The following is a 26,447-nucleotide window of genomic DNA, read 5'->3' on the forward strand; positions in this document are numbered from 1 at the left end:
GGGCATCCCCCTGCTCCAGACTGGGCACATCCCCCATGGGCTGTGGGTGGATCTCTGAATATATCCTGGATTCCCATGGCCTGTGTGCGGATCTCTGAATCCCCTGTGGGTCCCCATGGGTTGCAGAGGCAGAGCGGCTTCACCATGGCCTACAGAGGAATCTTGGCTCCAGCACATGGGGCACCACTTCCTCCTCCTTCTCCATTGACCTTGGTGTCTCCATGTTGTTTCCCTCACATGTTCTCACCTCCTCCTAATCTCTGACTGGAATTCAAACTGCACACTCCACTTTGTTTTCATTTTCTTCTTAAATATGTTACTGCAGAGGTGTCACCAACATCTCTAATTGGCCCAGCTGTGGCCAGCAGCATGTCCATCGACAGAGCCACCACAGATTGGGTTTGCTGGACAATGGTGGAAGCTTCTAGCAGCTTCTCACAGAAGACACCTATGTGGCCTCCCCACTTGCAAAAACCCAGCTGTGCTAAACCAACACACAAACCCCATCAGTGCCACCTCTGTCAACTTCTCTGGCCCTTCCTAGGACCTTCACTCCTGGCAATAATCAGAAATGCCCTGCCATCCCCAGCAAGCTTGGAAATACATGGGAAGCCCAACAGTGAAAAGGATCAGCTTGGACTCTGCCTTATTTCATTCATGAGGACTGTTGCTTTCCATCAGTGGTGGGTCACTGGGGAGGTGCCAGCTGCCTGGAGTTTGCAATTGTGACACACATCCACAAGAAGGGCAGGAAGGATAATTTGGGGAATTACAGGCGTGTCCTCCTGAACTTGCATCCGAGAAGGGTTTTGGAGCAGATTGTCCTGAGTGTGATCACAGGACACATCCAGGAGAACCAAGGCATCAGTCCCAGCCAGTCAGCAGGGCTTTAGGAAAGACAGATCTTGCCTAGCAAACTGTTGGAAGCCTGGATGCTGAGAATTTTAAACTTTCTTTGCTGTAAGGCACAAACACACCAGGGCACACTGCATTTGACTTGAAGTCCTGGAGAAGGCTTCCAAAATTGAGTGATAGCCCTGAAATTACAGGTAAGTAATTTGAATAAAATTATGTAATATCAAAGGGTGAAAAACACAGGGTTTAACATTTTAGAATATAGCAATATATGTAAAGCAAGAGGGAGGGTTGTGGGCACTGGCCGGTTGTTCTTCAGCTTCTTCCTCATGGGTTTGGGGAGCAGTATGTAATTGGTTAGAAAAGTCTGCATTGTGGACTTTAAGTGATTAGTTTCTGGATTAAAAGTCAAAAAAAATTTAGTTGTCATTTCTCAATTGGATAGTTTGGCCTTCAAAGATTTGGTTGAGAAAGATACTGGGCCAGTTTGTATCTTGTTAGTTGAATCCCATAAAATTCACAAAAATCACACTTTGTAAGACTGTAATACAGATAAAAATTATTAAATACTGTACACCAAACACGAGAAACAGTCCTGCACATTTCGTTCCAATTCTAACAATTAAGAAAATAAAATAACAACACAATAGCGAACCTGATCTCCTTTGATGACCAGATGACTGCTCCAGTGGATGAGGGGGTGGCTGTGGAAGTGTCTACCTGGACTTCACCAAAGCCTCTGGCACAGTCTCCCACAGCATTCTCCTGGAAAAGCTGTCAGCCCTGGCCTTGGAGAGGTGCTCTCCTGGCTGCCTCAGGAGCTGCCTGCATGTCCAGGCCCAGAGAGCCTTGGTGACAGTGCCACATGCAGCTGGCGGCCGGACACAAGCGCTGTCCCCAGGGTGGGGCCCGTCCCGTTGAAGATCTTTCCTGATGATCTGGATGAGGGGATGCAGGGAACTCTCAGCAAGATCACGGATGGTGCCAAGTTTGGTGGGAGACTCAGCTTCTGGAGGGCAGGAAGGCTCTGCAGAGGGATCTGCACAGGCTGGATCCACGGGCTGAGGCCACCTCTGCAGGCCGTGCAGAGCAAGGCCATGGAGCTGCTGAAGGCCCTGCAGGGAAAGGCCTGTGAGGAGCAGCTGAGGCAGCTGGGGTTCTTTAGCCCAGACATGGGGGCTCTGAGAGATCATTTCTCTCTCCAGCTCCCTGAAAAGGGGCTGTAGCCAGCTGGGGATCTGCATTTTCTGCTGGACAACCAGCGAGACGATGAGAGGGCAAGGCCTCGACCTGCACCAGGGGAGATTCTGAAGGTGCCTCAGGAGAAATTTCTTCACATAAAGGGTGATTCAACATTGGAATGGACTGCCTGAAGATGTGGTGAAATCCCAATCTCTGGAGACTGGATGTGGCACTCAGTGCCATGGTCCATTTGAACAGGGTGTGATTGGTCCAAGGTTGGACTCCATGATGCCAGAGGCCTTTTCCAACAGAAATAATTCTGTGCTTCTCCCAGGCAGCCAGCTTGGAGCTGAGCACAGGGCTGCCCCAGCTCTACAAGCATGCTGCCAGGCACCTTTCAGCTGGCATTGCCTCTGCTTTCTGCTGAGCCTGCTGTGAATGGGCAATAGGGATGGAGCCCTTTGCTGAGCCCAGAGCTGCTCCATGCCCACGGTGGGGTGGGAAGCACCTGAGTTCCCTGGGAAGGTGCAGCTGCACTGCCATGGCAGGGTAATTTTGCAGTTTGCTCTGTGTCTGTCCATCTTTGGGGAGAGCTCTGGGCTCCAGTGTTTCACAGGGGTTTTTGTCACTCGGGATAGATTTTTTTTGCTGGGAATTGTGAGGAGACACTGTGACCTCAAGCCGCTTCACTGCTCATGTTTGGATCAGGCAGCTCGCTAAGCCCATTTCCAGTAACACCAATGGTTCACATTCGTTGGACTGAACATGTTGCCATGTGCTGTCCAAAAAGAGAAGGAAACAGGACAATCAAGACAGAGATATCTTCTAAACTTTGCTTGATAGAGCAAGTAAGCAAAGATCCTTTAGTCCATCCAGGAAACAAACTTCCTTGTTTGGCAACTTTTATGAGGTTATATTGTAAAGTTACAGCTCTGATTTCTGAGGAACTGCTTATCTGTTGTATATCCGGGTGGCTTTCTGTTTACACTCCCTGCAATGTGGTTCTCACTTCCTGAACCTGGGCAAAATGTCCCTTGCTGATGGGCAGCAGCACTTTGGCATAGGAATATCAGCCAAAAACCCCTGGGGGTCAGGTCAGGAGGTGTTCAGGAATGCTGCTGCCCACGTGCTGTGCCAAACACATGAAGATGCTGCAGAGAACAATGTGGAAAACCTGCTCTAGCTGATTGTGGTGCAGCCTAGAGTCTGGACTAGAAGATTATAGAATTCCCTCCAAAACACAACAAATCAGTGATTCTGGGGTCCTGGCACATGCTTTTGTTTTGTGGCTTTTGAAAGTGCACCTTGTGAGCAGCAGCTGTTGTATCAGACAGGCAGGCTTTGGCATCAGACCCATAGAGAGCTTGGAGCAGCCAAAGCTGAATTCCTGTGCTGCACTCCTTGGACACCTTCATGCTCTGCTCTGCTTCTGAAGCTTTTCTGCAGATTGATGGGAAACTGATTTGGGGAAATGTATTCAATGCATGTCAAAGATCAATGTGTGCCCCATCATGGAGTTTGCAAGAGCTTACAATAAAAGGGATTTGCTGCAGTGCTGCATTGCAAGGCCACGTGTTCTATAAACCACGAGCTGCTTCTCACTGAAATTTCTACATCCACCAGTAAAGTCACTGTGCCCAGAGCATCCTTGCAGGACATTGGGTGTGCAAATGCAATCAGAGGATGCCACAACACCCACACAAGTGTCAGCTCCAGACAACAGTTATTCTCCTGTGAATGGCATGAACAAAATGTGCCAAGGTGCCAACAGCTCATACAAGATACCTCCATTCATCCAGGAACAAAACTTCCAACTTTGACGTCCCAAACTTTTATGAGCCTTTGGAGGTGGGGACCCTGCATGAAAGAGTTCAATGGGTTCTTTGAGTTTAGTACTGTGGGGCATTGCCACACTTTTCCCCTGGGAGGGGTTTTACAGTTGGTCAGGCAGCACTGTGGAGTTGGGAGACACTTTGGGGATCTTTGATGGTTTATGGCCCCTTCTAATTATGTGACCACTGCTGGCCCTGCTTTGTTCTCTCAGTTGGGCCCCATCAGAAAGGAGGAATTTACCCCACCTCCACTAGATCTGCTTCTTCTTGGCCTTCTCCTTCATTCTGGCTAAACCCCACTTTGTTTAAGACATTAGTCCCAGGTTAACAGAGACACAAGAAACCACAGGACTCAACCAGCATGCTGAAACAAACTGTGGTCTAACACACTTCTGGATATTTGTGGTTGTAACAAAGAACTCATCATTCTGTTATTCCTGGACTTTTGGAAACAGAAGAAAATTTGTCCAATTTAGTTTGAGTGAATGAATGGTCATTGAATGACAGAATATTTTGGCTTGGAAAGGACCTTAATGACCAGCCTACATCCGTGCCCTCCCATAGGCAGGGACACCTTCCAGTATCCCAGGCTCCTCCAAGCCCCAGCCAGCCTGGCCATGGACACTTGCAGGTATGGGGCAGTCTCAGCTTCTGTGGGCAACCTGTGCTGGGGCTTCACCACCCCACAGTCACAAATATCTTCCAAATATCCTTTCTAAACCTACACTCCTTCCATTTCAAGCCCTTTCAGCTTGTCCCAGTGCTGTGGTTTAACACCAGCCAGCAGCCACGTTCCACAAAACCCCTCCCTCCCTCCCTGAGCACCAGGATCAGGGAGAGAACTGGAAGGGGAAAAGCTGGAAAACTCCTGGGTGGAGATACAGAGAGTTGGACAGGGAAAGCAAAGGCTGAGCACACAAGCAAAGCACATCAAGGAATTCCTTCACCATTTCCCATTGATAGAAAGGTGTTCAGCCACCTCCATGAGAGCAGGGCCCCATCCCACCTCATGCTTACCTCAGAAGACAAAACCCACTACTTCAAATGCCCCCTCCTTCCTCCTCCTTCCCCTCACTTTATACCCTAAGCATGATGCCTCATGCTCTGGAATATCCTCTGGTCAGTTGGGCTCACCTGTCCTGCCTGTGTCTCCTCCCAAACTCCCAGCTACCCCCAGCCTCCTCGCCAGCCTGGCAATACAAGAAGCACAAAAGGCCTTGGCCTGTGAAAGCTCTGCCCAGCAATACCAGAAACATCTCTGTGTAACCAACTCTATGTTCAGCACAACTCCAAAACACAGCCCCACACCTGCCACTGACAAAAACATTAACCCAGCACATATGTCAGCTCCAAGCCCTTGTGCAGAGTCTGTCTCCAGCTCTCCTGTAGACTCCTCAAGTACTGGCAGGTGCTCTGAGGAATCCCCAGAGCCTTCTCCTTCCCAGGCTGCTGGGATGGAGCTGTCACACAGCCCTGGCAACCAGGCAAGAGAATATCTGTAGCCTGGCCATGGCAATGGTGTTCAGGGAGGCTGCAGAAGGACAGAGTGTGAATATCTGAGTGTATCAGAGTCAGGCCAGTCCATCCAGTGTCAGCAGAGCTGTTCTGTTGGGAGCAGAAACACGTGTAGGTGCTGGAGCAGCAGCAGCTGCAGCTGGTGGGATTGATGAAATGATCAAGGAACCCACCAGACCCTGTTAGCTGACCCTGACATGCCATGCTGCAAGGCAGGAAATTTGGGAGAAATTCTGAGGAAACTAAAACAATGTCAGCATCTTTCAGAGTGTGTGTGAAGAAATTCTGTAAATAAAAATAGAAAACTTCTCTTTTCTGTGGAATTCACAGTTTACCAAAAAGGGCAACTTCATGCCTGGGTATATAGTTAACCTATCCTGACATACCATGCTGCAAGGCAGCAGATTCGGGAGAAATTCTGGGGAACTATCACAAACAACAGTCAGCACATTTCTGAGTGGGTTTGATCGTGCCCCTGAATAAAAATAGATAACTTCTCTATTCTGTAGAATTCCTTGTATATAACAAGGGGCGAATTATGACTGCATGCCGTATTTATATATTAGAGGTGCACTGCTGAGCATTCAAACACTCCTTTCTCGTGGGAGAAGACAGAAGGAACAGTCCAGCTGCTTGTTCTGAGACTCTGCACCAAGGTAAGCTCTTTCTCCCTCCTCACCATTGATTCCAATATTCAAAGTCTTTCCTGACTTTCTGAAATAAATATATATATACATATGGACAAAGCCCAGGCTGGAATTGCTGAGCTCCAAGGAAAAATCAGAGCTTATGAATGCATCGAATTTTGCAGCATTTTGGTATTTTCTGTCAGTCAGGAGGGTATGGAGGGAGGGAATGATTTGGGAAAGAAAATCAAGTCAGCTCACCTGAAAATTACCATCAAAACTCTAGAATAAGAAGGAAGGGGGAGATTATTGAGTACTCAATCTTCACCTATAACCTTCCAAAAAACCTCTAGACAAACAGAGATGGGGTCTGAACACCCAAGAAAATTTATTTTTAAGGCTTCTTGGGAAATCCAACTACTACCTCTTCCTGGGGGGCATATAAACCCAGAGAGTGTGACACTGCAGCAGAGGCATTTGAGACTCCTCTGCCACAGGGGCTGCGAGCAGAATCCTGTGCTGCTCACGGTACATTCTTTTGAATGAATCTGTTAAAGTAGATATCAAGTTAGAGATATTTAAATCTCATGGTGTGGGTCATGCAGAAGGACTTTTCAGACCCTTCTCTGCTTGATTTGGGGCAGCTTTGGGCATGCTCTGCTGAGCACTGTAAAAAGTCCCGACTTGTACCTGCAGTTCTCATTTTGCAGCTCATTGGTCACCACATTCCTGATCTAGGGATGAACCAGAGAAAAAAGACCAGATACCTTGGGTCAGAGCAGGGCTGTGTGCAGCTCAGCATCCTGAATCCAGTGGAAAGGGAGAGATGAGGGGCAGGGAGAAGAAGAAGACAAGGGCAAATGTGCAAGGTGACTTGTCAAGCCTTCAGCAGTGCTGAGCTCAGCCCCTGGCCAGCCCAAGGTGGGCTTTGTGCTTTAGAGGCTGTGGCAGCTTTGTGTGCCAGGAACCCTTTGAGCTGCCTGTCCCAGCTGCCTTATCCCAAATGCTGATGATATTAAATCTGTCCAATGAGTGTCTGGCAATGCAAATGGAAGCATCCCTGCTCTGCCAAACCTCTGCTGCCTCTGAAAGGAGACAAAGCCACTTGCTTGCCTGCCAGCATGCCAAGGTACTTTCAGCAGGTTTCTCATAAAGGAATGATCTTACTGACTGCTGAAAATCCCATCAGCACTGAGAAAGACAAAACAGGACAGGTTGCTGTCCAAGAAATTCCTGCAATGGTGCCTTTGCCTGTCCAGGGAAATCAATCAGCAAAGCTGAAGATGGGCATCAGCAGGAATCCCAAGCAACCAGGGCAAGAGCTGTCCCTCAGGGCTGGCATTGCAGCAGCCACTGTGCTGATAAGATAGAGGTGTTATCCCTCATGCTTGCTGCTGCCCTCTGCTTGGCCCCTTCATTTGCTCCCTCCATGTGTCTGCAAGTTCCGAGTCTGGGGTTGGATAACGTGGAAATGCAAGGTGAGCAGCAGGACACGCATGGCCCCATGTCAGCTGAGAGGCAGGAGCCCGGGTGGATGATTTGGGGTTCAGTGTTGGGTCTGACTGGAAGAGCTGAGTGTCTGTGTGCACCTGGATGGGGCCAGAGAGCTGTAGGCAGTGCAGCATTGCTGTTCTCTGCCTGCCCAATGGCCCATGAGATTAAAGCCCAGCTGAGCATGGCAGGGGGCTGAGCAGAGTCCGTGCCCAGCTGCAGGTGTGTGCTGTGGGAAGGTGCTGAGAGCAGGAGGGAGGTGGGCAAAGGTGACCTTGTCCCAGGGCTGTGCCTCAGTTGCAAGATCCCTTTGCTGTGAGAGCTGATTGCAGTCCTGGTGGGTTTGGCTCTTTCCTCCTACAGCCTGAGTGCTCCCACTGCTGCTTCCTCTGGGCACCTAAAACCCTCTTTTAGGTTCTACTGTTATTGCCCTCGTGATTTTTCCATATCCAGGAGAAAGAAATTACTCATTTCCTGGTCTCTCATGGTGCCCTCCTCTCCCAGCTCTGTCCCCCTGCACCCAATGGCTCCAGGCCATGACCTGCTCCCTCCAAGCTGAGTGTCTCTCTGCATTTGCCTTCCAGGGGAGCAAGAGCCCTTCACTGAAACCTGCCACCATGCTGGGGCTGCTGCTGCTGCAGGTGTTGGCCAGCTGCCTCTGGCTGGGACACAGCGAGGTGGTGGACTCCTTTGACAGCTGTCCTCAGTTCTTCTATTCGGGGACGTTTCCAAATGATGCCCTGAACCCAAATAACTCAGCCCGGATCTGTCAGCGCTTCAGGAACTCGTATCACTATGCCACCCTGTATGACAGAGACAGGAGAATTCCAGTGTACTCTGCTTACAAATATGAACCTGGAGATGCCAAGAGACCTCCAGAGTGGTGGATGGTTGAGCCTCAGGTGAGTGTCTCTCTTACAGCACTTCACATCACCCTCCAGAGACTTGGAGATGATCTCCAGCATTTAAATTACCACTTGTATTTCCTAACACCCCAATACACACATGCAAATAGACACACAGATGGGAATGTCCTGATTGAACTTTAAAAGCCTGCACCACATGATTCCTCTGGGTCTTCTCAGACATCAGCAGGAGCATGAGATGAATCACATCCCAAAGGTGCCCAGCTCTCTGCCCTCACCTGACAGGAACAGCAAATCACATTACTCGGCATGACATGACAAAGTCAAATGCTTCCCCTCCCTGTGCCCTGCTCTGCTGGCTGACCAAGGGATGGGGAAAAGGCATCCAGGAGAGGCAAAACTTGAGGGACCAACAGTCCTGCTGGGCTCTGATCCCCACTTTGCCCTGAGCTGTTCTGCATCCCTGGCAGAGCTTCTCTGCTCCCAGTGAAGTGTTAAACAGCCTTTGATTGGTGTTAGAGAAGTGAGGAGAAACACAGAATGGGGTGAGATGGCCCAGGGACAAAACCCAAAGGGAAAAGGCACCGGAGATGAGAGGGTCAGGTTAACTGTGCAGGGATTTCTGGAGGGACATTTTAGGCAGTGCAAAGTGAGGAGCATCAGTGTTGGTCCAGTCACAAGGGTGGGATCTTCACCCATGGGCAGTGACCCCTGAGCACCTTTGGCTCAGGCTTGGCCCAGAAGGATACAGCAGACAGACAGAACTCCACAAGCTCTAGAGCCTTCCCAAATGTCCTTCAGACAAACCTCAGGAGAACAGGCCAGGCCAATTGCAGAAGAGAAAAAGAAGCAATTCCTGTCATTGGTAAGGACAGAGTAGCAGGACAGCTATGGAGGAAGTTGAGCCAGAGGAGGAAGCCCCATGCCCTACACCAGAGGAAGGCTAAATATGTTTCCCTAAAGATGAACAAAAAGATGTTGAAATTATTAAAAAAAAAATCTTTTACATCTTAATTTTTAAAGGAACTTGAACAACTACTCTGTCTTAGCATCACTGCAGCCTCCACGTTCTCCCTTTTTGGTATATCATACAATGGTTTTTGTTGGAAGGAACACAAGGTTTAATGACCCTCTCAGTCCAACTCCCCTGCATGGGCCAGGCCACTTGCCATTAGACCAGCCTGCTCCAGGCTCTGTCCAACCTGGCATTTTCCTCCTGGACCTTGAACCCCAGACACCTAAAAAATCTTTGATATTTTTAACTTTCTCCTTAGATATTTCTGGAGTATTTAGTTTCCAAAGGACACTTTTGGGATTACAGGCCCCTGTCAGAGGCAGATCATTTGTATTTTCTTTTGTCAAATGCTGCAGAACATTCTCCCTGGCCCAGATCAGCTCTGGGACACATTCCCAGCACTGCAGTAACAGATTGCATTCAAATTGAGATATTTTTTCTTACTGAGCAAAACTGTTCATCCTTCATTGAAATGCAGTTCTATCAGGGAAAGTTCAGTTCCAGGACTGATTTCCTGACACTTCTCCCTGTGCATGGGGCTAGAGTAGACAACTACTGGTGTTCCAGGACTGCGCTACACCTGTAGCAACTCCACATCAAATCACAGAATCACAGAATGACAGTGTGGTGTGACAGGATCCAGGGAGAGCCCTGGGCAGATTTGGGCTGTGGAGACAGGAGGAAAGGGAAGCAGATTTGGCAGGGGAGGTGAATCACCAAAGTCACCTTTCAATCCTAGGAGTGGGAAATGCTCCTTGTCTCGTGCATGCATCCATGCTCCCAGCACAGGCTGCAGGCAGGATCACAAAGGTCACAAATCAAACTGAGAGCAGTCAGATTCTGAGCTGGTTGCCCTTTAAAGCTTTTGTGTTAATATGGAGGGTCATGTGTATGATTTGTCTCAGATTCATACATTTTCCTACACTGAGATGACAAAAAATGGGATCTTGACCATCAGAGCCTTTTACTCCATGGAAATCATCTTCATTACTCCCATTCCCCATTCTAACACCTCTTTCTCTTTCCCTGTCCAGCTCATAGATAAAAATAGTCTTCCAGACATGGAAAGGGATTGGATCCTCATAGAACAAAAAAAGTTCACCTTAGACCAAATCAAAAAGAGCCAGGCTATCCTTAACGACTACGAAGGACTGAAGGATTTGGACATTGGCCATTTGAGCCCCAGTGGCCATCACTTCAGTAGAGAGAGCAAGAGGGCTTCCTTCACTTTCTCCAACGTAGTGCCCCTGAACAGCACTCTCAACAATGGCAAGTGGAATGCTTACGAGCATAAAACAATGCCAAAAATGACCAAGCGCTGTAAAACCACCTACGTGATCACGGGTGCTGTGCCTGGGAACACCTTTGTATCTGAAGAGAGGGTGAACAGACCCAGCCACATCTGGTCAGCTGCCTGCTGTATGTTGGACAGAAAGCCCCCAAAGGCTTGGGGGGCCATTGCTGAAAATGACAAAAACCACGTGGAGGAGCTCAGCCTGGGGGAGCTGGAGGAGAGGTTGACTGAGCTCTATGGTGGAACGGTTACTCTGTTCAACAATGCATGTCCCCGGAAAAAGCCTCGCATAATCATTAGAATAACCTCGGGGGCTTTTCCCACATATTATAGAATCAAAAAATCACAGAGTGGGTTGGTTTGGATGGGACCTTAAAGCCTTAAAATCATCTCATTCTCAACTGCCAGCCATGGGCAGGGACACCTTCCACTACACCAGCTTGTTCCAAGCCCTCCCCAGCCTGGCCTTGAACCCCTCCAGGGATGGGGCAGTCAAACAGCTCTGGGTAACTTTTACTCGTACCACAGCCTGCTCACTGTAATTTACTGCTTTATAATATCCCATCTAACCCTGCCCTCGATCAGGGTGAAACCATTCCCTCCTGTCCTCTCACTCCATACTCTTGTCCAAAGACCCTCTCCAGCCCTCTTGCAGATCCCTGAGGTACTGCACTCTCAGCAGTCTTCTCCAGGCTGAACATCCCCAGCTCTCTCACCCTCACTCCAGAGAAAACATGCTCCCACCCTTGGAGCACCTTCATGGCCTCCATTGAACTCCACTCCAACAGCTTTGGATCCTTCTTGTGCTGTGGGTCCAGAGCTGGAGGCAGCACTGCAGGTGGGGTCTGAGCAGAGCAGAGGAGAGGGGGACAAATGTCCTGGTCAGAGCCTGTGCTGCTTCCTTCTCTGGTGTGTTTCCAGCTCTGTCCCTCAGGGCACCTCCTGCTCTGCTCAAAGGCACAAAGATGTGGGCAGAGCCTCCAGCTGCTTTGCTTTGCTGCCCATGTCAGGAGAGAGCTCTGAGGAACGAGTCCTCTCCTCCTCAGCTGTCCCCAAGAGTGTGCAGCTGACTTGTCCCTCACCTCCTTAGCCAGGCTGTGGCACCAGGGAGCCTCAGGGTGCCCAGAGATCCTGTCTGGAGATCTCCATGTCTGGAGATCCCCAAAGCCCAACAATACATGATTGTGGACAACCTGCTCTAGCTGATCCTGCTGCAGCCTGGAGTCTGGACTGGAAGGTCCTGAGAAGTCCCTTCAAAACACAACAATTCAGTGATTCTGTGATCCTGGCACATGCTTTTGTTTGGTGGCTTTTGAAAGTGCACCTTGAGAGCAGCAGCTGTTGTATCAGACAGGCAGGCTTTGGCATCAAATCCATAGAGAGCTTGGAGCAGCCAAAGCTGAATTCCTGTGCTGCACTCCTTGGACACCTTCATTCTGTGCTCTGCTTCTGAAGCTTTTCTGCAGACTGATGGAAACTGATTTGGGGAAATGTATTCAATGCTTGTCAAAGATCAATGTGTGCCCCATCATGGAGATTGCAAAGGCTTACAATAAAAGGGATTTGCTGCAGTGCTGCATTGCAGGGTCATGTCGTCTGTAAACCACAAGCTGCTTCCCACTGAAATTTCTACTTTCACCAGTAAAGTCGCAGTGCCCAGAGCATCCTTGCAGGACATTGGGTGTGCAAATGCAATCAGAGGATGCCACAACACCCACACAAGTGTCACCATCAGACACCAATCATTCTCCTGTGAATAGGGATGAACAAAGTGTGCCAGGGTGCCAACAGCTCATGCAAGCTGTGTCACTTTCAGAGGTGCCAGCTTGGCACTGGACATCTCAGCTCAGGGGCTGTTGTTCATCGTCCTGCTGGGTCTCACTGCTCAGGCAGGACCGACCTGTTTGGGGGCTGCACTAAAACAGAGGTTCAGGTGGGTTTGCAGAGTGAGGCAGCCCCATGCAGGTGTCTCCAGCTGTGCTGGTGTCCCAGCTGTGACCGCAGCCAGCAGAGCTCCAGGCCTGCCTCAGCTGCATACAGAGCTGCACCCTGGGCCCCTGCAGCTGCCCTGAGCTTTGGAGAGCCCCACTGGGGCTGGCTGATGTGCTGCAGCATCCTGGGCAACAGGCACCCCCAGCTGGGCCAGCAGCCAGAGGCCAGGCCCCTTCCCCAGGGGCAGCTCTGGGGGCTCTGCACACCTGAGCACAGGCACCAGGTGCCAGGGCAGACACGGGGCACGGCCTGGCAGCACCATGCAGTTCTGCTCCTCTTGCCTCCAGCTGCCATGGCCACAGCAGCAAGAGCCCTGCCTTGTGCCAGCTGGGCTGCACACACCCCTGGGAGAAGATGTTGCTTTTAGGAGAGCACAGTGAGCACATCACTCTCACTGCCTTTGCTGGACAGCTCCTGCCCTCCCAGCTCCTCTGCCTGGATGGATTTTTTCTGCTGGGATCAAATGCAGACACAGCCCCTGCTGGGATGAAAGCATCAGAGTGATTTCAGGCTGAGGCCCCTCTGCAGACACCTCTGCTGTACCTCAGGCTATGGCTCCCTCTGACTTGCTCACCAACCTCTGCACACTGGCTGGGGCTTGGGACCACACTCATCCTCACCATTCCTCATGCCATGTCTCACTGCCCCCACCTTCCAGGCTCTGGAGCCACTGGCTGCTTGAACAACTGTCGTGGTTTGACACTGGCCAAACACCAGGCACCCACAAAAGCTGCTCACTCAGCCTCCCCTGTCATAGCTGGACAGTGGAGAGAAAAAAAATAATAAAAGATTTATGAGTTGAGATAAGGACTGGGAGTAAACACTCCCAAGGGCAAAACTTGTTCAACTTAGAGATAGAAATTGAGTTTTTTACAAACACAATTAGAGGAAGATAATGAGAAGTAAAATAGCCCTTTAAAAACACCTTTTCTTTCCTCAACCCTTCCCTCCTTCCTCCAACAGCACAGGCAGACAGGGTGAGGGGGGCTTGGTCAGTTCATCACCCAAGGTTCTCTTCCAATGCTCAGGGAGAGGAGTCCCTCCCCTTCTGCACCGTGAGGTCCCTCCCATGGGAGACAGTTCTCCTTGAACTTCTGCAGTGTGGCTCCACTCTCACTAGCAGCACTCCAACCAAAACTGCTGCAACAGGAGTCCCTCCCACAGGCACACAGTCCTCCCCAAACTGCCCTGGCCTGGGTCATCCTTCCATTGGGTGCAGTCCTCCAAGGACAGGCTGCTGTAACAGGGGAGCCGGGGACCCCTCTCTTCACCAGGTCTCCCAGTGGATCACAGCCTCCTCAGGGCATCCCCCTGCTCCAGACTGGGCACATCCCCCATGGGCTGTGGGTGGATCTCTGAATATATCCTGGATTCCCATGGCCTGTGTGTGGATCTCTGAATCCCCTGTGGATTCCCATGGGTTTCAGAAGCAGAGCGGCTTCACCATGGCCTACAGAGGAATCTTGGCTCCAGCACATGGGGCACCACTTCCTCCTCCTTCTCCATTGACCTTGGTGTCTCCATGTTGTTTCCCTCACATGTTCTCACCTCCTCCCAATCTCTGACTGGAATTCAAACTGCACGCTCCACTTTGTTTTCATTTTCTTCTTAAATATGTTACTGCAGAGGTGTCACCAACATCTCTAATTGGCCCAGCTGTGGCCAGCAGCATGTCCTTCGACAGAGCCACCACAGATTGGGTTTGCTGGACAATGGTGGAAGCTTCTAGCAGCTTCTCACAGAAGACACCTATGTGGCCTCCCCACTTGCAAAAACCCAGCTGTGCTAAACCAACACACAAACCCCATCAGTGCCACCTCTGTCAACTTCTCTGGCCCTTCCTAGGACCTTCACTCCTGGCAATAATCAGAAATGCCCTGCCATCCCCAGCAAGCTTGGAAATACATGGGAAGCCCAACAGTGAAAAGGATCAGCTTGGACTCTGCCTTATTTCATTCATGAGGACTGTTGCTTTCCATCAGTGGTGGGTCACTGGGGAGGTGCCAGCTGCCTGGAGTTTGCAATTGTGACACACATCCACAAGAAGGGCAGGAAGGATAATTTGGGGAATTACAGGCGTGTCCTCCTGAACTTGCATCCGAGAAGGGTTTTGGAGCAGATTGTCCTGAGTGTGATCACAGGACACATCCAGAAGAACCAAGGCATCAGTCCCAGCCAGTCAGCAGGGCTTTAGGAAAGACAGATCTTGCCTAGCAAACTGTTGGAAGCCTGGATGCTGAGAATTTTAAACTTTCTTTGCTGTAAGGCACAAACACACCAGGGCACACTGCATTTGACTTGAAGTCCTGGAGAAGGCTTCCAAAATTGAGTGATAGCCCTGAAATTACAGGTAAGTAATTTCAATAAAATTATGTAATATCAAAGGGTGAAAAACACAGGGTTTAACATTTTAGAATATAGCAATATATGTAAAGCAAGAGGGAGGGTTGTGGGCACTGGCCGGTTGTTCTTCAGCTTCTTCCTCATGGGTTTGGGGAGCAGTATGTAATTGGTTAGAAAAGTCTGCATTGTGGACTTTAAGTGATTAGTTTCTGGATTAAAAGTCAAAAAAAATTTAGTTGTCATTTCTCAATTGGATAGTTTGGCCTTCAAAGATTTGGTTGAGAAAGATACTGGGCCAGTTTGTATCTTGTTAGTTGAATCCCGTAAAATTCACAAAAATCACACTTTGTAAGACTGTAATACAGATAAGAATTATTAAATACTGTACACCAAACATGAGAAACACTCCTGCACATTTCGTTCCAATTCTAACAATTAAGAAAATAAAATAACAACACAATAGCGAACCTTATCTCCTCTGATGACCAGATGACTGCTCCAGTGGATGAGGGGGTGGCTGTGGAAGTGTCTACCTGGACTTCACCAAAGCCTCTGGCACAGTCTCCCACAGCATTCTCCTGGAAAAGCCGTCAGCCCAGGCCTTGGAGAGGTGCTCTCCTGGCTGCCTCAGGAGCTGCCTGCATGTCCAGGCCCAGAGAGCCTTGGTGACAGTGCCACATGCAGCTGGCGGCCGGACACAAGCGCTGTCCCCAGGGTGGGGCCCGGTCCCGTTGAAGATCTTTCCTGATGATCTGGATGAGGGGATGCAGGGAACTCTCAGCAAGATCACAGATGGTGCCAAGTTTGGAGGGAGACTCAGCTGCTGGAGGGCAGGAAGGCTCTGCAGAGGGATCTGCACAGGCTGGATCCACGGGCCGAGGCCACCTCTGCAGGCCGTGCAGAGCAAGGCCATGGAGCTGCTGAAGGCCCTGCTGGGAAAGGCCTGTGAGGAGCAGCTGAGCCAGCTAGGGTTCTTTAGCCCAGACATGGGGGCTCTGAGAGATCATTTCTCTGCCCAGCTCCCTGAAAAGGGGCTGTAGCCAGCTGGGGATCTGCATTTTCTGCTGGACAACCAGCGAGACGATGAGAGGGCAAGGCCTCGACCTGCACCAGAGGAGATTCTGAAGGTGCCTCAGGAGAAATTTCTTCACATAAAGGGTGATTCAACATTGGAATAGACTGCCTGAAGATGTGGTGAAATCCCAATCTCTGGAGACTGGATGTGGCACTCAGTGCCATGGTCCACTTGACCAGGGTGTGATTGGTCCAAAGTTGGACTCCACCATGCCAGAGGCCTTTTCCAACAGAAATAATTCTGTGCTTCTCCCAGGAAGCCAGCTTGGAGCTGAGCACAGGGCTGCCCCAGCTCCACAAGCATGCTGCCAGGCACCTTTCAGCTGGCATTACCTCTGCTTTCTGCTGAGCCTGCTGTGAATGGGCAATAGGGATGGAGCCCTTTGCTGAGCCCAGAGCTGCTCCATGCCCACGGTGGGGTGGGAAGCACCTGAGTTCCCTGGGAAGGTGCAGCTGCCCTGCCATGGCAGGGTAATTTTGCAGTTTGCTCTGTGTCTGTCCATCTGTGGGGAGAGCTCTGGGCTCCAGTGTGTCACAGGGGTTTTTGTCACTCGGGATAGATTTTTTTTTTCTGGGAATTCTGAGGAGACACTGTGACCTCAAGCCACTTCACTGCTCATGTTTAGATCAGGCAGCTGGCTAAGCCCATTTCCAGTAACACCAATGGTTCACATTCTGTGGACTGAGCATGTTGCCATGTGATGTCCCAAAAGAGAAGGAAACAGGAGAATCAAGACAGTGATATCTTCTAAACTTTGCTTGAGAGAGCAGTTAAAGAAAGATCCTTTAGTCCATCCAGGAAACAAACTTTCCTGTTTGGCAACTTTTATGAGGTTACATTGTAAAGTTACAGCTCTGATTTCTGAGGAACTGCTTATCTGTTGTATATCCGGGTGGCTTTCTGTTTACACTCCCTGCAATGTGGTTCTCACTTCCTGAACCTGGGCAAAATGTCCTTTGCTGATGGGCAACAGCACTTTGGCACAGGAATATCAGCCAAGAACCCCTGGGGGTCAGGTCAGGAGGTGTTCAGGAATGCTGCTGCCCAAGTGCTGTGCCCCACACGTGAAGATGCTGCAGAGAACATTGTGGACAACCTGCTCTAGCTGATCGTGCTGCAGCCTGGAGTCTGGACTAGAAGATCTTTAGAATTCCCTCCAAAACACAACAATTCAGTGATTCTGTGACCCTGGCACATGCTTTTGATTGGTGGCTTTTGAAAGTGCACCTTGAGAGCAGCAGCTGTTGTATCAGACAGGCAGGCTTTGGCATCAGACCCGTAGCGAGCTTGGAGCAGCCAAAGCTGAATTCCTGTGCTGCACTCCTTGGATACCTTCATGCTCTGCTCTGCTTCTGAAGCTTTTCTGCAGATTGATGGGAAACTGATTTGGGGAAATGTATTCAATGCTTGTCAAAGATCAATGTGTCCCCCATCATGGAGTTTGCAAGAGCTTACAATAAAAGGGATTTGCTGCAGTGCTGCATTGCAGGGTCACATCTTGTATAAATCACAAGTTGCTTCTCAGTGAAATTTCTACTTCCACCAGTAAAGTCACAGTGCCCAGAGCATCCTTGCAGGACATTGGGTGTGCAAATACAATCAGAGGATGACATAACACCCACACAAGTTATTCTCCTGTGAGTAGCATGGACCAAGTGTGCCAGGGTGCCAACATCTCTTATAAGATACCTCCATTGATCCAGGAACAAGACTCCCAACTTTGATGTCCCAAAGTTTGACGGTCCTTTGGGGGTTGAGGCCTTTGCATTGAAGGGTTCAGTAGGGTCTGTGAATTCAGGACTATGTGGGGTTGCCCCACTTTTCCCCTGGGAGGTGTTGTACACTGGGTCATGCAGCACTGTGGAGTTGGGGGACATTTTGGGGATCTTTGATGGTTTATGGCCCCTTCTAATGATGTGACCACTCTTGAGCCCTGCTTTGTTCTGTCAGTTGGGCCCCATCAGAAAGGAGGAATTTGCCCCACCTCCACCAGATCTGCTTCTTCTTGGCCTTCTCCCTCATCCTGGCTAAACCCCACATTGTTTAAGACATCACTGCCAGGTTAACAGAGACAAAAGAAACCACAGGACTCAACCAGCATGTTTAAACAAACTTTGGTCTAACACACTTTTCTGGACACTTATAGTGGTAACAACCAACTCATCATTCTATTATTCCTGGACATTTGGAAATGGAAGAAAATTTGTCCAATTTAGCTTTAAATGAATGAATGGTCATTGAATCACAGAATATTTGGGGTTGGAAAGGACCTTAATGACCAGCCTACTTCCATGCCCTCCCATAGGCAGGGAAACCTTCCAGTATCCCAGGCTCCTCCAAGCCCCAGCCAGCCTGGCCATGGACACTTGCAGGTATGGGGCAGTCTCAGCTTCTGTGGGCAACCTGTGCTAGGGCTTCACCACCCCAGAGTCAAAAATGTCCTTTTAATATCCAGTCTAAACCAACATTTCTTCCATTTCAAGCCCTTTCAGCTTGGCCCAGTGCTGTGGTTTAGCCCCAGCCAGCAGCCACGTCCCACGCAGCCGCTCCCTCCATCCCCGACCACCAGGATCAGGGAGAGAACTGGAAGGGAAAAAACTGGAAAACTCCTGGGTGGAGATAGAGACAGCTTAACAGGGAAAGCAAAGGCTGAGCACACAAGCAAAGCACATCAAGGATTTCCTTCACCATTTTCCATGGATCGAAAGGTGTTCAGCCACCTCCATGAGAGCAGGGCCCCATCCCACCTAACAGCTACCTCAGAAGACAAAACCCACTACTTCAAATGCCCCCTCCTTCCTCCTCCTTCCCCTCACTTTATACCCTAAGCATGATGCCTCATGCTCTGGAATATCCTCTGGTCAGTAGGGCTCACCTGTCCTGGCTGTGTCTCCTCCCAAACTCCCAGGTACCCCCAGCCTCCTCGCCAGCCTGGCAATACAAGAAGCACAAAAGGCCTTGGCCTGTGAAAGCTCTGCCCAGCTATAAGAGAATCATCTCTGTGTTATCAACTCTGTGCTCAGCACAACTCCAAAACACAGCCCCACACCTGCCACTGTCAAGAAAATTATCTCTGAGCCCAGCACATGGGTCAGGTCCAAGCCCTTGTGCAAAGTTTGTCTCCAGCTCTCCTATAGACTCCTCAAGTACTGGCAGGTGCTCTGAGGAATCCCCAGAGCCTTCTCCTTCCCAGGCTGCTGGGATGGAGCTGTCACACAGCCCTGGCAACCAGGCAAGAGAATATTTGTAGCCTGGCCATGGCAATGGTGTTCAGGGAGGCTGCAGAAGGACAGACTGTGAATATCTGAGTGTATCAGAGTCAGGCCAGTCCATCCAATGTCAGCAGAGCTGTTCTGTTGGGAGCAGAAACACGTGTAGGTGCTGGAGCAGCAGCAGCTGCAGCTGGTGGGATTGATGAAATGATCAAGGAACCCACCAGACCCTGTTAGCTGACCCTGACATGCCATGCTGCAAGGCAGCAAATTTGGGAGAAATTCTGAGGAAACTAAAACAATTGTCAACACCTTTTAGAGTGGGTGTGAACAAACTCCCTAAATAAAAATAGAAAATTTCTCTTTTCTGTGGAATTCACTGTTTACCAAAAAGGGCAACTTTATGATTGGGTGTACAGTTTACTGATCCTGACATACCATGCAGCAAGGCAGCAATTTCAGGTGAAATTCTGGGGAAACTATAACAAACAAGAGTCAGCACATTTCAAGGTGGGTGTGAAAATATCTCCTGAATAAAAATGGAAAACTTCTCTATTCTGTAGAATTACTTGTTTATAACAAGGGGCCAATTTTTGAAAGGGTATATATTGCACATGAAAGGGTATATAGTGCACAGGTGCACTCCTGAAGATTCAAACTCTCTCGTGGGAGAAGACAGAAGGAACAGTTCAGCTGACTGTTCTGAGACTCTGCAATGAGGTAAGCTCTTCCTCCTTCCTCGTTATTGATTCCATTATTAAAAATCTCTCCTGACTTTCTGAAAAAAAATCTATATGGACAAAGCCTAGGCTGGAGCTGCTGAGCTCCAAGGAGGAATCAGAGCTTATGCATGCACTGAATTTTGCCGGACTTTATTGTTTTCTGTCAGTCAGGAGGGTACAGACAGAAGGAATGATTTGGGAAAGAAACTCAAGAAGGTTCACCTAAAAATTAATATCAAACTGTAGAACAATAAGGAAGGGGGAGATTATTGAGTACTAAAACTCCACCCATGACCTTGTGAAAAACCTCTAGATAAACAGAGGTGTGGTCTAAATTCCCAGGAAAAGTTACTCAAAATCTTCTTGCGAAATCCAACAACTGCCTCTTCCTCGAGAGCATATAAACCCAGAGAGTGTGAGACTGCAGCAGAGGCATTTGAGACTCCTCTGCACTTTGGGGCTGCGAGCAGAATCCTGTGCTGATCCTTCTCACGGTAGGGTCTTTTCTATGAATCTGTTATATTAGATATTACCTTAGTTAGATCTCTTTCAGTCTCATGGGGTGGGTCATGCAGATGGACTTTTCAGACCCTTCTCTGCTTGATTTGGGGCAGCTTTGGGCATGCTCTGCAGAGCACTGTAAAAAGTTCAGACTGGTAGTTGCAGTTCTCAGTTTCCAGCTCATTGGTCACCACATTGCTGATCCAGGGCTGGAAAAGATGAAAAGGACCAGATATCTTGGGTCAGAGCAGGGCTGTGTGCAGCTCAGCATCCTGAATCCAGTGGAAAGGGAGAGATGAGGGTCAGGGAGAAGAAGAAGACAAGGGCAAATGTGCAAGGTGACTTGTCAAGCCTTCAGCAGTGCTGAGCTCAGCCCCTGGCCAGCCCAAGGTGGGCTTTGTGCTTTAGAGGCTGTGGCAGCTTTGTGTGCCAGGAACCCTTTGAGCTGCCTGTCCCAGCTGCCTTATCCCAAATGCTGATGATATTAAATCTGTCCAATGAGTGTCTGGCAATGCAAATGGAAGCATCCCTGCACTCCCAAACCTCTGCTGCCTCTGAAAGGAGACAAAGCTCCTCATGTGTTTGCCATCATCCCAGGGAGCTTTTCAGCAGGTTTCTCATAAAGGAATGATCTTACTGCCTGCTGAAAATCCCATCAGCACTGAGAAAGACAAAACAGGACAGGTTGCTGTCCAAGAAATTCCTGCAATGGTGCCTTTGCCTGTCCAGGGAAATCAATCAGCAAAGCTGAAGATGGGCATCAGCAGGAATCCCAAGCAACCAGGGCAAGAGCTGCCCCTCAGGGCTGGCATTGCAGCAGCCACTGTGCTGATAAGATAGAGGTGTTATCCCTCATGCTTGCTGCTGCCATCTGCTTGGCCCCTTCATTTGCTCCCTCCATGTGCCTGCAAGTTCAGAGTCTGGGGTTGGCTAACGTGGAAATGCAAGGTGAGCAGCAGGACACGCATGGCCCCATGTCAGCTGAGAGGCAGGAGCCCAGGTGGATGATTTGGGGTTCAGTGTTGGGTCTGACTGGAAGAGCTGAGTGTCTGTGTGAGCCTGGATGGGGCCAGAGAGCTGTAGGCAGTGCAGCATTGCTGTTCTCTGCCTGCCCAATGGCCCATGAGATTAAAGCCCAGCACAGCATGGCAGGGGGCTGAGCAGAGTCCGTGCCCAGCTGCAGGTGTGTGCTGTGGGAAGGTGCTGAGAGCAGGAGGGAGGTGGGCAAAGGTGACCTTGTCCCAGGGCTGTGCCTCAGTTGCAAGATCCCTTTGCTGTGAGAGCTGATTGCAGTCCTGGTGGGTTTGGCTCCTTCGTCCTACGGGCTGAGTGCTCCCACTGCTGCCTCCTCTGGGCACCTAAACCCTGTTTTAGGTTCTACTGTTATTGCCCTCGTGATTTTTCCATATGCAGGAGGACAGAAAGGACTCTTTTCCTGGTCTCTCATGGTGCCCTCCTCTCCCAGCTCTGTCCCCCTGCACCCAATGGCTCCAGGCCATGACCTGCTCCCTCCAAGCTGAGTGTCCCTCTGCATTTGCCTTCCAGGGGAGCAAGAGCCCTTCACTGAAATCCTGCCACCATGCTGGGGCTGCTGCTGCTGCAGGTGATGGCCAGCTGCCTCTGGCTGGGACACAGCGAGGTGGTGAACTCCTTTGACAGCTGTCCTCAGTTCTTCTATTCGGGGACGTTTCCAAATGATGCCCTGAATCCAAATAACCCAGCCCGGATCTGTCAGCGCTTCAGGAACTCGTATCACTATGCCACCCTGTACGACAGAGACAGGAGAATTCCAGTGTACTCTGCTTACAAATACCAGCCTGTAGAAGAGAAGAGACCTCGAGGATGGTGGTTTGTTGAGCCTCAGGTGAGTGTCTCTCTTACAGCACTTCACATGACCCTCCAACCATTCAGAGATGAGCTGCAGGATTTCAATTACCACTTGTATTTCCTAACACCCCTCTAAACACATGCAAATGGACACACTGGATGGGAATTTCCTCATTGAACTTCAAACACCTGCACCACATGATTCCTCTGATGCACCTGAGACATCAGCAGAATCATGAGATGAATCACATCCCAAAGGTGCCCAGCTCTCTGCCTTCACCTGACAGGAACAGCAAATCACATTACTTGGCATGACATGACAAAGTCAAATGCTTCCCCTCCCTGTGCCCTGCTCTGCTGGCTGACCAAGGGATGGGGAAAAGGCATCCAGGAGAGGCAAAACTTGAGGGACCAACAGTCCTGCTGGGCTCTGATCCCCACTTTGCCCTGAGCTGTTCTGCATCCCTGGCAGAGCTTCTCTGCTCCCAGTGAAGTGTTAAACAGCCTTTGATTGGTGTGAGAGAAGTGAGGAGAAACACAGAAGGGGTGAGATGGCCCAGGGACAAAGCCTCAGGGAAAAAGGCACTGGAGATGAGAGGGTCAGGTTAACTGTGCAGAGATTTCTGGAGGGACATTTTAGGCAGTGCAAAGTGAGGAGCATCAGTGTTGGTCCAGTCACAAGGGTGGGATCTCCATCCATGGGCAGTGACCCCTGAGCACCTTTGGCTCAGGCTTGGTCCAGAAGGATCCAGCAGACAGACAGAACTCCACAAGCTCGAGAGCCCTCACAATTGTCCTTCAGACAAACCTCAGGAGAACAGGCCAGGCCAATTGCAGAAGAGATAAAGAAGCTATTCCTGTCATTGCTAAGGACAGAGCAGCAGGACAGCATTTGGGGGAAGGTGAGCCAGAGAAGGAAGCCATATGCCCTACTCCAAAGGAAGGCTCAATATGTTTCTCTAAAGATGAACCAAATGATGTTAAAGTTATGAAAAAAATCATCTTTTCATCTTATGCATAGGAACTCAAGCACCTAATCTGGTCTTGCACCACTGCAGCCTCCACATTCTCTCTTTTTGGTAAATCATAGAATGGTTTATGTTGAAAAAACCTTCAAGACAATCTCAGTCCAAATGCCTTGCATGGACCAGGCCACTTGCCATTAGACCAGAATGCTTCAATGCCTATCTAACCTGGCATTTTCCTCCTAGACCTTGGACCCTGGCCTTCCAAAAATCCTTTGATTTTGTTGATTTTCTCCTGAGTCCTTTTTGGAGTATTTAGTTTCCCTAAAAAAAAAAGCACACTTTTGGGATGACAGGCTCCTCTCAGAGGCTGATCATTTGTAAGTTCTTTGCAGTGATGCTGCAGAACATTCTCCCTGGCCCAGATCAGCTCTGGGACACATTCTCAGCACTGCTGTAACAGATTCCATTCACACTGAGATCTTTTTGCCTATTGAGCAAAACTGTTCATCCTTGAATGAACTGTATCCCTCCCAGGGAAACCTCAGCTCCAGGACTGATTTCCTGACACATCTTCCTGTGTGTGGGGATCCAGGAGGCAACCTCTGGTGTTCCAGGACTGGGATACACTTGTAGCAACAACACATCAAATCACAGAGTCACAGTGTGGTGTGAGGGGATCCAGGGAGAGCCCTAGGCAGATTTGGGCTGTGGAGACAGGAGGAAAGGGAAGCAGATTTGGCAGGGGAGGTGATGTCCCACCAAAGTCACCTTTCAATCCTCGGAGTGGGAAATGCTCCTTGTCTCATGCATTCATCCATGCTCCCAGCACAGGCTGCAGGCAGGATCAGAAAGGTCACAAGTCAAACTGAGAGCAGGCAGATTCTGAGCTGGTTGCCCTTTTAAGCTTTTGTGTTCATGTGGAAGGGTCATGTCTATGATTTCTCTCAGATTCATTCATTTTCATACACTGAGATGACAAAAAATGGGATCCTGACCATCGGAGACTTCTGCTCCAGGGAAATCTTCTCCATTACTCTTATTCCCCATTCTAACATCTCTTTCTTTTTCCCTGTACAGCTCACAGGTAAATGTAATCTTAATGATATGGAAACAGAGTCATACGTCATGAAAAAATGCAAAATCTCCCCAGACGATATCAAGGAGAGCCAGGCTGTAGATGATGACTACAGAGGACTGAAGGTTTTGGTCCGTGGCCATTTGTGTCCCACTGGGCATATGCATAACGATGTGAGTAAAATGGCTACCTTCTCCCTTACCAACATGGTGCCCCAGAACAGCACTCTCAACGATGGCCAGTGGAGGGTCTATGAGGATAAAACAATGAAGAAAAACACCGAGGACTGTACAACCACCTACGTGATCACGGGTGCTGTGCCTGGGAACACCTACGTATCTGACAACAGGGTGAACAGACCCAGCCACATCTGGTCAGCTGCCTGCTGCCTGAGGGGTGATAAGCCAAAAGACGCTTGGGGGGCCATTGCTGAGAATGACAAGAATGAGGTGGAGGAGCTCAGCCTGGGGGAGCTGGAGGAGAGGTTGACTGAGCTCTATGGTGGAACGGTTACTCTGTTCAACAATGTCTGTCCCCGGTAAAAAGCCTCGCATAATCATTAGAATAACCTCTGGGGCTTTTCCCACATATAGAATCACAGAATCACAGAGTGGTTAGGTTTGGATGGGACCTTAAAGCCTTAAAGATCATCTCATTCTCACCTGTGTCCATGGGCAGGGACACCTTCCACTACACCAGCTTGTTCCAAGCCCTCCCCAGCCTTGCCTTGAACCCTCCCAGGGATGGGGCAGTCAAACAGCTCTGGGTAACTTTTACTCGTACCACAGCCTGCTCACTGTAATTTACTGCTTTATAATATCCCATCCAGCCCTGCCCTCCATCAATGTGAAACAATTCCCTCCTGTCCTCTCACTCCATTCCCTTGTCCAAAGACCCTCTCCAGTCCTCTTAGAGACCCTTGAGGTACTGCACTCTCAGCAGTCTTCTCCAGGCTGAACATCCCCAGCTCTCTCACCCTCACTCCAGAGCAGAAACACTCCAGCCCTTGGAGCACCTTCATGGCCTCCATTGGACTCCACTCCAACAGCTTTGGATCCTTCTTGTGCTGTGGGCCCAGAGCTGGAGGCAGCACTGCAGGTGGGGTCTGAGCAGAGCAGGGTAGAGGGGGACAAATGTCCTGGTCGGAGCCTGTGCTGCTTCCTTCTCTGGTGTGTTTCCAGCTCTGTCCCTCAGGGCACCTCCTGCTCTGCTCAAAGGCACAAAGATGTGGGCAGAGCCTCCAGCTGCTTTGCTTTCCTGCCCACGTCAGGAGAGAGCTCTGAGGAACGAGTCCTCTCCTCCTCAGCTGTCCCCAAGAGTGTGCAGCTGACTTGTCCCTCACCTCCTTAGCCAGGCTGTGGCACCAGGGAGCCTCAGGGTGCCCAGAGATCCTGTCTGGAGATCTCCATGTCTGGAGATCCCCAAAGCCCAACAATACATGATTGTGGACAACCTGCTCTAGCTGATCCTGCTGCAGCCTGGAGTCTGGACCAGAAGGTCCTGAGAAGACCCTCCAAGACACAACAATTCAGTGATTCTGTGATACTGGCACATGCTTTTGATTGGTGGCTTTTGAAAGTGCACCTTGAGAGCAGCAGCTGTTGTATCAGACAGGCAGGCTTTGGCATCAGATCCATAGAGAGCTTGGAGCAGCCAAAGCTGAATTCCTGTGCTGCACTCCTTGGACACCTTCATGCTCTGCTCTGCTTCTGAAGGTTTTCTGCAGATTGATGGGAAACTGATTTGGGGAAATGTATTCAATGCTTGTCAAAGATCAATCTGTCCCCCATCATGGAGTTAGCAAGAGCTTACAATAAAAGGGATTTGCTGCAGTGCTGCATTGCAGGGTCACATCTTGTATAAATCACAAGTTGCTTCTCAGTGAAATTTCTACTTTCACCAGTAAAGTCACAGTGCCCAGAGCATCCTTACAGGACATTGGGTGTGCAAATGCAATCAGAGGATGCCACAATACCCACAGCAGTGTCACCATCAGACACCAGTCATTCTCCTGTGAATGGCATGGACAAAGTGTGCCAGGGTGCCAACGGCTCAT

The 26,447-nt window shown here is 49.8% G+C and overlaps 2 protein-coding genes across 2 annotated transcripts; both read left to right on the forward strand.

Annotated features, from left to right (window-relative positions):
* The first annotated feature begins 5,821 nt into the window (after nt 1-5,821).
* LOC134417903 (endonuclease domain-containing 1 protein-like) lies at nt 5,822-24,957 on the forward strand. Its single transcript, XM_063155774.1, has 3 exons — nt 5,822-6,040; nt 22,067-22,385; nt 24,394-24,957. The coding sequence occupies exons 2-3, from the start codon at nt 22,101-22,103 to the stop codon at nt 24,931-24,933; spliced, it is 825 nt and encodes a 274-aa protein (XP_063011844.1). The 5' UTR covers nt 5,822-6,040; nt 22,067-22,100; the 3' UTR covers nt 24,934-24,957.
* LOC134417006 (endonuclease domain-containing 1 protein-like) lies at nt 8,091-11,722 on the forward strand. The gene is made up of 2 exons (XM_063153667.1): nt 8,091-8,403; nt 10,417-11,722. Exons 1-2 carry the CDS (start codon nt 8,119-8,121, stop codon nt 11,050-11,052), a joined length of 921 nt encoding a protein of 306 aa, XP_063009737.1. The 5' UTR covers nt 8,091-8,118; the 3' UTR covers nt 11,053-11,722.
* Nucleotides 24,958-26,447: the final 1,490 nt, after the last annotated feature.

This window comes from Melospiza melodia, chromosome 4 (genome assembly GCF_035770615.1).
Source record: "Melospiza melodia melodia isolate bMelMel2 chromosome 4, bMelMel2.pri, whole genome shotgun sequence".
NCBI lineage: Eukaryota > Metazoa > Chordata > Aves > Passeriformes > Passerellidae > Melospiza > Melospiza melodia.